This window comes from Oncorhynchus clarkii, chromosome 16 (assembly GCF_045791955.1).
Source record: "Oncorhynchus clarkii lewisi isolate Uvic-CL-2024 chromosome 16, UVic_Ocla_1.0, whole genome shotgun sequence".
NCBI lineage: Eukaryota > Metazoa > Chordata > Actinopteri > Salmoniformes > Salmonidae > Oncorhynchus > Oncorhynchus clarkii.
Genome location: NC_092162.1, coordinates 647152 through 663419, shown reverse-complemented (window position 1 = coordinate 663419; position 16268 = coordinate 647152). Strand labels below are relative to the sequence as shown.

The 16268-nt window shown below is 49.7% G+C and overlaps 1 protein-coding gene across 1 annotated transcript in view; it reads right to left on the bottom strand.

Annotated features, from left to right (window-relative positions):
- LOC139367853 (signal induced proliferation associated 1 like 2) overlaps window positions 1–16268 on the bottom strand; it is a 306546-nt gene that overhangs the window by 49338 nt on the left and 240940 nt on the right. The window contains exons 18-20 of the mRNA XM_071106185.1: window positions 16160–16268; window positions 8667–8720; window positions 3546–3687 (exon numbers count right to left, since the gene is read on the bottom strand). The exon at window positions 16160–16268 is cut by the window's right edge and continues 116 nt beyond it. Of these exons, the coding sequence (XP_070962286.1) occupies window positions 3546–3687; window positions 8667–8720; window positions 16160–16268 (305 nt within the window). The remainder of the gene's footprint in view (window positions 1–3545; window positions 3688–8666; window positions 8721–16159) is intronic.

Below are 16268 nucleotides of genomic sequence, written 5' to 3'. Positions count from 1 at the left end.
CAGTTGTAGTACTGTAGTACTGTAGCAGGTGTAGTACTGTAGTACTGTAGTAGGTGTAGTACTGTAGTACTGTAGCAGGTGAGCAGGTGTAGTACTGTGGTACGGTAGTACTGTAGCAGGTGTAGTACTGTAGTACGGTAGCAGGTGTATTACTATAGTACTGTAGCAGGTGTAGTACTGTAGTACTGTAGCAGGTGTAGTACTGTAGTACTGTAGCAGATGAGGTACTGTAGTACTGTAGCAGGTGTAGTACTGTAGTACTGTAGCAGGTGTAGTACTGTAGTCGTGTAGCAGGTGTAGTACTATAGTACTGTAGCAGGTGTAGTACTGTAGTACGGTAGTACTGTTGTACGGTAGTACTGTAGCAGGTGTAGTACTGTAGCAGGTGTAGTACTGTAGTACGGTAGTACTGTTGTACGGTAGTACTGTAGCAGGTGTAGTACTGTAGCAGGTGTAGTACTGTAGTACGGTAGTACTGTTGTACGGTAGTACTGTAGCAGGTGTAGTACTGTAGCAGGTGTAGTACTGTAGTACGGTAGTACTGTAGCAGGTGTAGTAATGTAATACTGCAGCAGTTGTAGGACTGTAGTACTGTAGCAGGTGTAGTACTGTAGTACTGTAGTAGGTGTAGTACTGTAGTACTGTAGCAGGTGAGCAGGTGTAGTACTGTGGTACGGTAGTACTGTAGCAGGTGTAGTACTGTAGTACTGTAGCAGGTGTATTACTATAGTACTGTAGCAGGTGTAGTACTGTAGTACGGTAGTACTGTAGCAGGTGTAGTACTGTAGTACGGTAGTACTGTAGCAGGTGTAGTATTGTAGTACGGTAGTACTGTAGCAGGTGTAGCCCATCATGCAAATGTAATAATAATCAATAATTTTTCTATTTTTTTAACCATCTTACATATATAACCTTATTTGTTCATTGAAAATGGTGAATAACTCACCACAGGTTAATGAGAAGGGTGTGCTTGAAAGGATGCACAGAACACTGCAATGTTGGGTTGTATTGGAGAGAGTCTCAGTCTTAAATCTTCTTATGGTATAGGGGACGCTTGTGTCCCACTTGGCCAAAAGCCAGGGAAAATGCAGTGCGGCAAATTCAAATAAAATTATATAAAAATCAAACTTTCATTAAATCACACATGTACTAAAGACTAAAGATACTAAATTAAAGCTACACTCGTGAATCCAGCCAACATGTCAGATTTTTAAAAGGCTTTTCGGCGAAAGCATAAGAAGCTATTATCTGATGATAGCCCAATAGTAAACAAAGAGGGTAGCATATTTCAACCCTGCAGGCGCTACATAAAACGCAGAAATAAAATATAAATCATGCTTTACCTTTGACGAGCTTCTTTTGTTGGCACTCCAATATGTCCCATAAACATCACAATGTGTCCTTTTGTTCGATTAATTCCGTCCATATATATCCAAAATGTTAATGTATTTGGCGCGTTTGATCCAGAAGAAAACAGCTTCCAAATTGCGCAACTTCACTACAAAATATTTTAAAAGTTGCCTGTAAACTTTGCCAAAATATTTCAAAGTACTTTTGTAATACAACTTTAGGTATTTTTAAACGTTAATAATCAATCAAATTGAAGACGGGTCTATCTGTGTTCAATACAGGAAGACAACAAACCAAGATACTTTTCAAGTCTTGCGCAACTCTCAAGAGTGTTACGCAGTTCCTAGATGGCCGTACTTCTTCATTGCACAAATTAATAACCTCAACCAAATTCCAAAGACTGGTGACATCCAGTGGAAGCGGTAGGAACTGAAAACAAGTTCCTAAGAAATATAGTTTTCCAATGAGAAATCACTGAACAGACAGAGACCTCAAAAATAAAATTCTGAACGGTTAGTCCTCTGGGTTTTGCCTGCCCCATAAGTTCTGTTATACTCACAGACATGATTCAATCAGTTTTAGAAACTTCAGAGTGTGTTCTATCCAAATCTACTAATAATATGCATATCTTATATTCTTGGCATGAGTAGCAGGAAGTTGAAATTGGTTACGCTATTTATCCAAAAGTGAAAATGCTGCCCCCTCTACCTTAAATAATTTCCTACACACAGTGTCCTGTACTTAGTGTTCATGCTACTGAGGGCCGAGAATCCCCTCTCACAAAGGTACGTCGTTGCAAAGGGCATCAGGGTCTTAACAGAGTGATTTGCCAAGGCAGGATACTCTGAGCGCAGCCCAATCCAGAAATCTGGCAGTGGCTTCTGATTAAATTCAAATTTCACAGAACCGCTTGTTGCAATTTCAATGAGGCCCTCTTGTTTTTTTATTTATATATTTTTTTCACCTTTATTTAACCAGGTAGGCCAGATCACCTTTATTTAACCAGGTAGGCCAGATCACCTTTATTTAACCAGGTAGGCCAGATCACCTTTATTTAACCAGGTAGGCCAGATCACCTTTATTTAACCAGGTAGGCCAGTTGAGAACAAGTTCTCATTTACAACTGAGACCTGGCCAAGATAAAGCAAAGCAGTGCGACAAAAACAACAACAAAGAGTTACACAAGGAATAAACATACAGTCAATAACACAATAGAAACATTTATGTAAAGTGTGTGCAGATGTAGAAGAGTAGGGAGGTAGGCAATAAATAGGCCATGGAGGCGAAATAATTACAATTTAGCATTAACACTGGAGTGATAGATGATGATGTGCAAGTAGAGATATTGGGGTGTAAAAGAGCAAGAGGATAAATAGCAATATGAGGATGAGGTAGTAGGGTGGGCTATTTACAGATAAGCTGTGTACCGGTACAGTGATTGGTAAGCTTCTCTGACAGCTGATTCCTAAAGTTAGTGAGGGAGATAGAAGACTCCAGCTTCAGTGGTTTTTGCAATTAGTTCCAGTCATTGGCAGCAGAGAACTGGAAGGAGAGGCGACCAAAGTAAGTGTTGGCTTTGGGGATGACCAGTGAAATATACCTGCTGGAGCACGTGCTACGGGTGGGTGTTGCTATGGTGACCAGTGAGCTGAGATAAGGCGGGGCTTTAACTAGCAAAGACTTATAGATGACCTGGAGCCACTGGGTCAGGCGACGAATATGTAGTGAGGGCCAACCAATGAGAGCGTACAGGTCGCAGTGGTGGGAAGTATATGGGGCTTTGGTGACAACGGATTTCAGCAATATATAATAGAATGTCCAATTCGTGATGGTAAATGCCCATTGTAATGTATTGCTAATGGACAGTGTCCAATACACATAATACATTGCCAGTCTTAACATGTTATACTGCAGTTGGACAGTGTCCATTGCCAATATATTGCAATTGGACAGTGTCCATTACACATGTGCTCTATTGTCAGTGTGAACATGCTATTCTGCAAGTTGACAGTGTCCATTGCATATCCATAAGGACTTCCCATTACGAAATGGACGTGCTGAATCAACACCAATGAGAAATTTGGACTTCCTATGACTTCCTATGATCAAACATAACAAATAGACCTTCTAGGTTGATTCAGGGCTTTACATAGTGATATATATAATTTGGTTAGTGTATAGGTATACCATCTCACCTTCCTCCGTCCGTCCTCCCCTGGGCCACTGTCCTCCAGCATCATCTTTAGGTACTCTTCTTTAGACAGCTTCTCCAGGGCCTTGGCCTCTCTCTCCCTATCTGCTGCCTGGTGACACGCTGCCTCCTGGAGGTACAACTGCCTGCAAGAGACACACAGGAGAGAACAGAAAGTCTGGTCAGAGACCAGCCAGGAGAACCCTGTCTAAGGGACAGGAAGGAGTGGGAGAGGGGATGAGGGAGTGGAGGATGGCCTTTTGACAACCCAGCTTTGGTCAAAGAGAGAAAAGATCAGAGGGGTAGCCAGCTGTTTATACAAAACTGTTGGTCAGTACCAATCAGGGCCTTCAGGGGCAGCAACAGGCAACATCTTAGCATGGCAACGCCACCAGGTGGTTTTCTGAATCATGCTGAAGATATTTGTCAGTGGGAGGAGAGGTGTGGAATTAGGAAAGGGAGAAATGCATGCTGTGAAGGAAGAAGCCAAGTCAGGGGGCAACCGGGAGTAGGTAGGGACAAAAAGGTTTTATGACACAGAGACAAAGAGAAAGGGGGAATAATATTTTATTGTGGTTACAGTACAATAGAGTGGTACATAAACACAGAAACATGCAGGAAGCAGGAGCAGAAAGAGAGGTCAGACCACAGAGAGGTCAGACCACAGGGTTGGAGTCAGACCATAGGTTTGTAGTCAGACCACAGGGTTGGAGTCAGAACACAGGGTTGGAGTCAGAACACAGGGTTGGAGTCAGAACACAGGGTTGGAGTCAGACCACAGGGTTGGAGTCAGAACACAGGGTTGGAGTCAGAACACAGGGTTGGAGTCAGAACACAGGGTTGGAGTCAGAACACAGGGTTGGAGTCAGAACACAGGGTTGGAGTCAGAACACAGGGTTGGAGTCAGACCACAGGGTGGGAGTCAGACCACAGGTTTGGAGTCAGAACACAGGGTTGGAGTCAGACCACAGGGTGGGAGTCAGACCACAGGGTGGGAGTCAGACCACAGGGTTGGAGCCAGACCACAGGGTTGGAGAAAGACCACAGAGAGTTCAGACCACAGGGTTGGAGTCAGACCACAGGGTTGGAGTCAGACCACAGGGTTGGATTCAGACCACAGGGTTGGAGTCAGACCACAGGGTTGGAGTCAGACCACATAGTTGGAGTCAGACCACAGAGAGGTCAGACAACAGGGTTGGAGTAAGACCACAGAGAGGTCAGACCACAGGATTGGAGTCACACCACAGACAGGTCAGGCAACAGGGTTGGAGTCAGACCACAGGGTTGGAGTCAGACCACAGGGTTGGAGTCAGACCACAGGGTTGGAGTCAGACCACAGAGTTGGTGTCAGACCACAGAGTTGGTGTCAGACCACAGAGTTGGTGTCAGACCACAGAGTTGGTGTCAGACCACAGAGTTGGAGTCAGACCACAGAGTTGGAGTCAGACCACAAAGTTGGAGTCAGACCACAGGGTTGGAGTCAGACCACAGGGTTGGAGTCAGACCACAGGGTTGGAGTCAGACCACAGGGTTGGATTCAGACCACAGGGTTGGAGTCAGAACACAGGGTTGGAGTCAGACCACAGGGTTGGAGTCAGACCACAGGGTTGGAGTCAGAACACAGGGTTAGAGTCAGATCACAGGGTTGGAGTCAGACCACAGAGAGGTCAGACCACAGGGTTGGAGTCAGACCACGGAGAGGTCAGACCACAGGGTTGGAGTCAGACCACAGAGAGGTCAGGCAACAAGGATGGAGTCAGACCACAGGGTTGGAGTCAGACCACAGAGAGGTCAGACCACAGGGTTGGAGTCAGACCACAGGGTTGGAGTCAGACCACAGAGAGGTCAGACCACAGGGTTGGAGTCAGAACACAGGGTTGGAGTCAGAACACAGAGAGGTCAGACAACAGGGTTGGAGTCAGACCACAGAGAGGTCAGGCAACAGGGTTGGAGTCAGACCACAGGGTTGGAGTCAGACCACAGAGAGGTCAGACCACAGGGTTGGAGTCAGACCACAGGATTGGAGTCAGACCACAGGGTTAGAGTCAGACCACAGGGTTAGAGTCAGACCACAGGGTTGGAGTCAGACCACAGGGTTGGAGTCAGACCACAGGGTTGGAGTCAGACCACAGGGTTGGAGTCAGACAACAGGATTGGAGTCAGACCACAGGGAGGTCAGACCACAGGATTGGAGTCAGACCACAGGGTTGGAGTCAGAACACAGGGTTGGAGTCAGAACACAGGGTTGGAGTCAGAACACAGGGTTGGAGTCATACCACAGGGTTGGAGTCAGACCACAGAGTTGGAGTCAGACCACATAGTTGGAGTCAGACCACAGGGTTGGAGTCAGACCACAGGGTTGGAGTCAGACCACAGGGTTGGAGTCAGACCACAGGGTTGGGAGTCAGACCACAGGGTTGGGAGTCAGACCACAGGGTTGGAGTCACACCACAGAGTTGGAGTAAGACCACAGGGTTGGAGTCAGACCACATAGTTGGAGTCAGACCACAGGGTTGGAGTCAGAACACAGGGTTGGTGTCAGAACACAGGGTTGGAGTAAGATCACAGGGTTGGAGTCAGACCACAGAGAGGTCAGACCACAGGGTTGGAGTCAGACCAGAGAGAGGTCAGACCACAGGGTTGGAGTCAGACCACAGAGAGGTCAGACAACAGGGTTGGAGTCAGACCACAGGGTTGGAGTCAGAGAACAGGGTTGGAGTCAGACCACATGGTTGGAGTCAGACAACATGGTTGGAGTCAGACAACAGGGTTGGAGTCAGACAACAGGGTTGGAGTCAGACAACAGGGTTGGAGTCAGACAACAGGGTTGGAGTCAGACAACAGGGTTGGAGTCAGACCACAGATAGGTCAGACAACAGGGTTGGAGTCAGACCACAGGGTTGGAGTCAGACCACAGGGTTGGAGTCAGACGACATAGTTGGAGTCTGAACACAGGGTTGGAGTCAGTCCACAGGGTTGGAGTCAGTCCACAGGGTTGGAGTCGGACCACAGGGTTGGAGAAAGACCACAGAGAGGTCAGACCACAGGGTTGGAGTCAGACCACAGAGAGGTCAGACCACAGGGTTGGAGTCAGACCACAGAGAGTTCAGACCACAGGGTTTGAGTCAGACCACAGGGTTTGAGTCAGACCACAGGGTTGGATTCAGACCACATGGTTGGATTCAGACCACAGGGTTGGAGTCAGACCACAGGGTTGGAGTCAGACCACAGGGTTGGAGTCAGACCACAGAGTTGGAGTCAGACCACAGGGTTGGAGTCAGACCACAGGGTTGGGAGGCAGGTGATAGAGGAGGAGGAGAAAAGTTAGGAGGTGAAAGAGGACAGTGATAGCCCTGGCTGGTGTGTCCCTGATGGGTTGCCAGCATGTTATGCCGGTGTTGAGGAGGGAACGGCATGAGGTAGAGGGGGAGTGAGGGGGAAGACTGAGCGGGAAGTTAGAGGGGGAATGAGGGGGAGTGAGGGGGAAGGTAGAGTGAGGGGGAAGAGGGAGTGGGAGTGAGGGGGAAGGTAGTGGGGGAGTTAGGGGGAAAGTAGAGGGGGAGTGAGGGGGAAGGTAGAGGGGGAAGGTAGAGGGGGAGTGAGGGGGAAGGTAGAGGGGGAGTGATTGGGAAGGTAGAGGGGTAGTGAGGTAGAAAGTAGAGGGGGAGTGAGGGGGAAGGTATAGGGGGAGTGAGGGGGAAGGTAGATGGGGAGTGAGGGGGAAGGTGGAGGGGGAAGATATAGGGGGGAGTGAGGGGGAAGGTAGATGGGAGTGAGGGGGAAGGTAGAGGGGGAGTGAGGGGGAAGGTAGATGGTGAGTGAGGGGGAAGGTATAGGGGGAGTGAGGGGGAAGGTAGAGGGGGAGTAAGGGGGAAGGTAGATGGGGAGTGAGGGGGAAGGTAGAGGGGGAGTGAGTGGGAAGGTAGAGGGGTAGTTCGGGGGAAGGTAGAGGGGGAGTGAGGGGGAAGGGGGAGTAAGGGGGAACATTTAGGAAGAGTGACACGTTATGCAGGAATGTCACTGACGCATGGCAGGACTCTCAACTCCCTGCATCACGGCCCACATGGGAACCAGAGCACTGGGCACTTTGGTCTGGGGCAGTGAGAGGGCCACAGGAAAAGGGTGGAGGGGAGGGAGTGGGGGGCCCGGAGGGAGTGGGGGGCCCGGAGGGAGTGGGGGGCCCAGAGGGAGTGGGGGGCCCGGAGGGAGTAGTGGGCCCGGAGGATCGGTGGAAGGTGGATGGACTTAAATCTGACATGGAGATTGGAGTGGGCTGAAGGAGAGAGGAGAGGATCGGTGGAAACAGGATGGGTTTAAACCTGACATGGAGAGAGGAGGAAAGAGGATGAGTTTAAACCTGACATGGAGAGAGGAGGAAGTGGATGAGTTAAAACCTGACATGGAGAGAGGAGGAAGGTGGATGGGTTTAAACCTGACATGGAGAGAGGAGGAAAGAGGATGAGTTAAATCCTGACATGGAGAGAGGAGGAAAGAGGATGAGTTTAAACCTGACATGGAGAGAGGAGGAAGTGGATGAGTTTAAACCTGACATGGAGAGAGGAGGAAAGAGGATGAGTTTAAACCTGACATGGAGAGAGGAGGAAAGAGGATGAGTTAAAACCTGACATGGAGAGAGGAGGAAAGAGGATGAGTTTAAACCTGACATGGACAGAGGAGGAAAGAGGATGAGTTTAAACCTGACATGGAGAGAGGAGGAAGTGGATGAGTTTAAACCTCACATGGAGAGAGGAGGAAAGAGGATGAGTTTAAACCTGACATGGAGAGAGGAGGAAGTGGATGAGTTTAAACCTGACATGGAGAGAGGAGGAAAGAGGATGAGTTTAAACATGACATGGAGAGAGGAGGAAGTGGATGAGTTTAAACCTGACATGGAGAGAGGAGGAAAGAGGATGAGTTAAAACCTGACATGGAGAGAGGAGGAAAGAGGATGAGTTAAAACCTGACATGGAGAGAGGAGGAAAGAGGATGAGTTTAAACCTGACATGGAGATTGGAGTTGAAGGAGACTGGGAGTGAGCAAGGCATTAAACCTGTGATGAGGGTAGATAGACTGGAAGACAGGAGTGGGGCGTTGGCAGTCACATACTGGGGAGAGTAGCTTGTACCTGGAGCGCTCAGACAGCGTTTTAAGGAGGAAAGCTAACAAGCCCTCTGCTCCTCTGGAACAAAGCAGCATTAATAAAAGGAACAGCAGAAAGCAGAACAGAAGCAGGTGTTGGTGTACGGTTGTAACATAGTTAGCTGAATACAGTACTACAGAAACACAACACTGAGAGAGGAAAAAGGAACACGTCGTTGTGTTAGAGTTAGACATGTGGACAACATGAGGCCATATATGGTGGTTACAGACGAACAATATAAAACCATGTGCGTCTCAAATAAGACCCTATTTCCTTCTTAGTGCACTACAGAACTTTAGACCAGAGCCCATAGGGCATTAGGGATGCACACTATGTAAACAAACAGTTGGAGAAAGTAACTGCGTTCGAGGCTGTTTCCATATGAAGAGGACTGCAGAGCCGTGCTATCAACCACGCAGCTCCAACTGGTGTATTTCACAGAGAAAATTACATTACAGGAGCTGGGGAATGGGGACATGGAGGAGGGGGGACCTCAGCCTTGTGCGCCCGGTACACACACATATCAATGACCCTCTGTCTATTCTCATCTCTACCTTGAAACGACAGCGATGTACAGTAACTATACATTTACCTTCCCTTTTTCAGGAGCCTATAATGTGGCAGGAATCATAGATGTGCTTTTGGAGTCAGACCCTGCTGGCTACTGTAGACCCTGCTGGCTACATCAGAACCTGCTGGCTACCGTAGACCCTGCTGGCTACTGTAGACTCTGCTGGCTACAGTAGACCCTGCTGGCTACATCAGACCCTGCTGGCTACATCAGACCCTGCCGGCTACATCAGACCCTGCCGGCAACATCAGACCCTGCCGGCTACTGTAGACCCTGCCGGCTACATCAGACCCCGCTGGCTACTGCAGACCCTGCTGGCTACATCAGACCCTGCTGGCTACTGTAGACCCTGCTGGCTACTGTAGACCCTGCTAGCTACATCAGACCCTGCCGGCTACTATAGGCCCTGCTGGCCACTGTAGACCCTGCTGGCTACATCAGACCCTGCTGGCTACTGTAGACCCTGCTGGCTACATCAGACCCTGCTGGCTACTGTAGACCCTGCTGGCTACATCAGACCCTGCTGGCTACTGTAGACCCTGCAGGCTACTGTAGACACTGCTGGCTACTGTAGACACTGCTGGCTACATCAGACCCTGTCGGCTACATCAGACCCTGCTGCCTACTGTAGACCGTACTGGCTACTAAAGACCCTGCTCGCTACTGTAGACCCTGATGGCTACTTCAGACCCTGCTGGCTACATCAGACCTTGCTGGCTACTTCAGACCCTGGTGGCTACTGTAGACCCTGCTGGCTACTGTAGAGCCTGCTGGCTACTGCAGACCATGCTGGATACTTCAGACCCTGCTGGCTACTGTAGACCCTGCTGGCTACTGTAGAGCCTGCCGGCTACTGTAGAGCCTGCCGGCTACTGTAGAGCCTGCTGGCTACTGCAGACCATGCTGGATACTTCAGACCCTGCTGGCTACTGTAGACGCCACTGGCTACTGCAGAACATGCTGGCTACTGCAGACCCTGCTGGATACTTCAGACCCTGCTGGCTACTGTAGACGCCACTGGCTACTGCAGAACATTCTGGCTACTGTAGACCCTGCTGGCTACTGCAGACCCTGCTGGCTACTGCAGACCCTGCTGGCTACTGCAGAACCTGCTGGCTACTTCAGACCCTGCTGGCTACATCAGACCCTGCTGGCTACTGCAGACCCTGCTGGCTACTTCAGACCCTGCTGGCTACATCAGACCCTGCTGGCTACATCAGACCCTGCTGGCTACTGTAGAACCTGCTGGCTACATCAGACCCTGCCGGCTACTGTAGACCCTGCTGGCTACTGCAGCCCCTGCTGGCTACTGCAGCCCCTGCTGGCTACTGCAGACCCTGCTGGCTACTTCAGACCCTGCTGGCTACTGCAGACCCTGCTGGCTACTTCAGACCCTGCTGGCTACTGCAGACCCTGCTGGCTACTGCAGACCCTGCTGGCTACATCCGACCCTGCTGGCTACATCCGACCCTGCTGGCTACTTCAGACCCTGCTGGCTACTGCAGACCCTGCTGGCTACTGCAGACCCTGCTGGCTACTGCAGACCCTGCTGGCTACTGTAGACCCTGCTGGCTACTGTAGACCCTGCTGGCTACTGTAGATCCTGCTGGCTACTGCAGACCCTGCTGTATACTGCAGACCCTGCTGACTACTGCAGACCTTGCTGGCTACTTCAGACCCTGCTGGCTACTTCAGACCCTGCTGGCTGCAGGGAACACTTCTCACAGTCTGAATCAATAACCAGTACTGACTTGTGTCCAGAGTGGTCTGTCTGGTCTGTCAGGTCTGTCAGGTCTGTCAGGTCTGTCTGGTCTGTCTGGTCTGTCTGGTCTGTCTGGTCTGTCTGGTCTGTCAGGTCTGTCTGGTCTGTCTGGTCTGTTAGGTCTGTATGGTCTGTTTGGTCTGTCTGTCTGGTCTGGTCTGGTCTGGTCTGTCTGGTCTGTCTGGTCTGTCTGTCTGTTTGGTCTGTCTGGTCTGTCTGTCTGGTCTGTCTGGTCTGTTTTGTCGGTCAGGTCTGTCTGATCCGTCTGGTCTGTCAGGTCGGTCTGGTCTGTCAGGTCTGTCTGGTCTGTCTGGTTTGTCAGGTCAGTCTGGTCTGTCTGGTCTGGTCTGTCTGTCTGGTCTGTCTGGTCTCTTTGGTCTGTCTGGTCTGTCTGTCTGGTCTGGTCTGTCTGGTCTGTCTGGTCTGTCTGTCTGTCTGCTTGGTCTGTCTGGTCTGTCTGGTCTGCCTGGTCTGTCTGGTCTGTCTGGTCTGTCTGTTCTGTCAGGTCTGTCAGGTCTGTCTTGTCTGTCAGGTCTGTCAGGTCTATCTGGTCTGTCTGGGTCGGAATGGAGTTGATTTAAGCTGCAGACCAGACGGCGCTCTAGTCCCACAGGGCTCTGGTCTAAAGTAGTGCACTATATAGGGCTCTGGTCTAAAGTAGTGCACTATATAGGGTTCTGGTCTAAAGTAGTGCACTATATAGGGCTCTGTTCTGAAGTAGTGCACTATATAGGGCTCTGGTCTAAAGTAGTGCACTATATAGGGCTCTGGTCTAAAGTAGTGCACTATATAGGGCTCTGGTCTAAAGTAGTGCACTATATAGGGTTCTGGTCTAAAGTAGTGTACTATATAGGGAATAGGGTGCCATAGGCTCTGGTCTAAAGTAGTGTACTATATAGGGAATAGGGTGCCATAGGGCTCTGGTCTAAAGTAGTGCACTATAAAGGGAATAGGGTGCCATATATGATGATAAAATGGTTAAATAAGGGCTGGTTGTGTAAATCTGCTCAACTGAGAGAATGAATTAGTTCTAGTTGATGTCTGAGGAAGGTTATTGTTAGGTGAAGTTGACTATACCTCTCGTGATAATGATAGTGATCTGTAATGATTGCCCTAGCAGCAATACAATGCACTATACTACACTGCTCAAAAAAATTAAGGGAACACTAAAATAACACATCCTAGATCTGAATGAATGAAATATTGTTGTTAAATACTTTTTTCTTTACATAGTTGAATGTGCTGACAACAAAATCACACAAAAATTATCAATGGAAATCAAATGTATCAACCCATGGAGGTCTGGATTTGGAGTCACACTCAAAATTAAAGTGGAAAACCACACTACAGGCTGATCCATTTTGATGTAATGTCCTTAAAACAAGTCTAAATGAGGCTCAGTAGTGTGTGTGTGGCCTCCACGTGCCTGTATGACCTCCCTACAATGCCTGGGCATGGCGGATGGTCTCCTGAGGGATCTCCTCCCAGACCTGGACTAAAGCATCCACCAACACCTGGACAGTCTGTGGTGGATGGAGCGAAACATGATGTCCCAGATGTGCTCAATTGGATTCAGGTCTGGGGAATGGGCGGGCCAGTCCATAGCATCAATGCCTTCCTCTTGCAGGAACTGCTGACACACTCCAGCCACATGAGGTCTAGCATTGTCTTGCATTAGGAGGAACCCAGGGCCAACCGCACCAGCATATGGTATCACAAGGGGTCTGAGGATCTCATCTCGGTACCTAATGGCAGTGTAAAGTGTTCCCTTTATTTTTTTGAGCAGTGTATTGTACTAGACCCATACTTATACTGTACACACACACACATGCACACACACACACACACACATCTGTGACCCGTTTCAGGAAACTAGACATATGTCGCTAGTCACGACTTCACAGGAGAGCTTTTTGAACTTTTTATTTTTATCAAACTGTGTATGTAGTGGCTTCCTGTCCTCTTTACCATAGCCACTGCCCAAGCCTGAAGCAGGGCTGTTTGGTACGCATACAGTCCACACTCAAGGTTTCCAAACGGAGGGAGGGTGTGTAGTGGCTTCCTGTCCTCTTTACCATAGCCACTGCCCAAGCCTGAAGCAGGGCTGTTTGGTACGCATACAGTCCACACTCAAGGTTTCCAAACGGAGGGAGGGTGTGTAGTGGCTTCCTGTCCTCTTTACCATAGCCACTGCCCAAGCCTGAAGCAGGGCTGTTTGGTACGCATACAGTCCACACTCAAGGTTTCCAACCGGAGGGAGGGTGTGTAGTGGCTTCCTGTCCTCTTTACCATAGCCACTGCCCAAGCCTGAAGCAGGGCTGTTTGGTACGCATACAGTCCACACAAGGTTTCCAAACGGAGGGAGGGTGTGTAGTGGCTTCCTGTCCTCTTTACCATAGCCACTGCCCAAGCCTGAAGCAGGGCTGTTTGGTACGCATACAGTCCACACTCAAGGTTTCCAAACGGAGGGAGGGTGTGTAGTGGCTTCCTGTCCTCTTTACCATAGCCACTGCCCAAGCCTGAAGCAGGGCTGTTTGGTACGCATACAGTCCACACTCAAGGTTTCCAAACGGAGGGAGGGTGTGTAGTGGCTTCCTGTCCTCTTTACCATAGCCACTGCCCAAGCCTGAAGCAGGGCTGTTTGGTACGCATACAGTCCACACTCAAGGTTTCCAAACGGAGGGAGGGTGTGTAGTGGCTTCCTGTCCTCTTTACCATAGCCACTGCCCAAGCCTGAAGCAGGGCTGTTTGGTACGCATACAGTCCACACAAGGTTTCCAAACGGAGGGAGGGTGTGTAGTGGCTTCCTGTCCTCTTTACCATAGCCACTGCCCAAGCCTGAAGCAGGGCTGTTTGGTACGCATACAGTCCACACTCAAGGTTTCCAAACGGAGGGAGGGTGTGTAGTGGCTTCCTGTCCTCTTTACCATAGCCACTGCCCAAGCCTGAAGCAGGGCTGTTTGGTACGCATACAGTCCACACAAGGTTTCCAAACGGAGGGAGGGTGTGTAGTGGCTTCCTGTCCTCTTTACCATAGCCACTGCCCAAGCCTGAAGCAGGGCTGTTTGGTACGCATACAGTCCACACAAGGTTTCCAAACGGAGGGAGGGTGTGTAGTGGCTTCCTGTCCTCTTTACCATAGCCACTGCCCAAGCCTGAAGCAGGGCTGTTTGGTACGCATACAGTCCACACTCAAGGTTTCCAAACGGAGGGAGGGTGTGTAGTGGCTTCCTGTCCTCTTTACCATAGCCACTGCCCAAGCCTGAAGCAGGGCTGTTTGGTACGCATACAGTCCACACTCAAGGTTTCCAAACGGAGGGAGGGTGTGTAGTGGCTTCCTGTCCTCTTTACCATAGCCACTGCCCAAGCCTGAAGCAGGGCTGTTTGGTACGCATACAGTCCACACTCAAGGTTTCCAAACGGAGGGAGGGTGTGTAGTGGCTTCCTGTCCTCTTTACCATAGCCACTGCCCAAGCCTGAAGCAGGGCTGTTTGGTACGCATACAGTCCACACTCAAGGTTTCCAAACGGAGGGAGGGTGTGTAGTGGCTTCCTGTCCTCTTTACCATAGCCACTGCCCAAGCCTGAAGCAGGGCTGTTTGGTACGCATACAGTCCACACTCAAGGTTTCCAAACGGAGGGAGGGTGTGTAGTGGCTTCCTGTCCTCTTTACCATAGCCACTGCCCAAGCCTGAAGCAGGGCTGTTTGGTACGCATACAGTCCACACTCAAGGTTTCCAAACGGAGGGAGGGTGTGTAGTGGCTTCCTGTCCTCTTTACCATAGCCACTGCCCAAGCCTGAAGCAGGGCTGTTTGGTACGCATACAGTCCACACAAGGTTTCCAAACGGAGGGAGGGTGTGTAGTGGCTTCCTGTCCTCTTTACCATAGCCACTGCCCAAGCCTGAAGCAGGGCTGTTTGGTACGCATACAGTCCACACTCAAGGTTTCCAAACGGAGGGAGGGTGTGTAGTGGCTTCCTGTCCTCTTTACCATAGCCACTGCCCAAGCCTGAAGCAGGGCTGTTTGGTACGCATACAGTCCACACAAGGTTTCCAAACGGAGGGAGGGTGTGTAGTGGCTTCCTGTCCTCTTTACCATAGCCACTGCCCAAGCCTGAAGCAGGGTTGTTTGGTACGCATGCAGTCCACACAAGGTTTCCAAACGGCCAAACATTCAATGACATCCAGGGATTTTTTGGCAGTAATGCCTTCTCGAACATGTCAACTTTCATGTACAGCACAGGTGTGCTGGATAACATAATTAACAGCCTAACCAGTTCTGCTATTTTGAGTAATGTTCAGTGAGCTGTTCTCTCTCTCACTTAGATGTCTGGAAGTAGCTGGCAAGTTAGTACAGAACGGTTGGATCAACTCTTAAAGAGATGGGAGGGGCTAAGGCTTAAGAACAACACTGAATGGGTGGGGCTAAAGGCTTTAGAGGGTGTGAACAATGCTGAATGGGTGGGGCTAAAGGCTTTAGAGGGTGTGAACAATGCTGAATGGGTGGGGCTAAAGGCTTTAGAGGGTGTGAACAATGCTGAAAGGGTGGGGCTAAAGGCTTTAGAGGGCATGAAAAATGCTGATTGGGTGGGGCTAAAGGCTTTAAAGGGCGTGAACAATGCTGAATGGGTGGGGCTAAAGGCTTTAGAGGGCGTGAACAATGCTGAATGGGTGGGGCTAAATGCTTTAGAGGGCGTGAACAATGCTGAATGGGTGGGGCTAAATGCTTTAGAGGGCGTGAACAATGCTGAATGGGTGGGGCTAAAGGCTTTAGATGGCGTGAACAATGCAGAATGGGTGGGGCTAAAGGCTTTAGAGGGCGTGAACAATGCTGAATGGGTGGAGACAAAGAAGGGCTCTCCAAAAGAAGAACAAAAACATTGAAAGACGGTTTTCTCAAAAGGGAGTTTACAAATCAATCAACTTTCAAAGCAGAATTACTGACCCATTGTTTCCTCAAATGCAGCTATACCATTTTGTTGAGTCTCTACTTTTATCCAATGTAAAAAACAGAAATTCAAATGTTGCTACATAAGACCGAATCGAGGTGGTTAGTCACACACACACACACACACACACACACACACACACACACACACACACACACACACACACACACGCAAACACACACGCACACCCACTCACCCACACTCTAACAGTTTAGACTCTTCGTTAGTGGGCGAGTCTTCAGTCTTCATCAGGCGTTTGGAACCAGGAAGTGGGCGTGTCTGTCCACTGGCTTCTAGACCTGCCC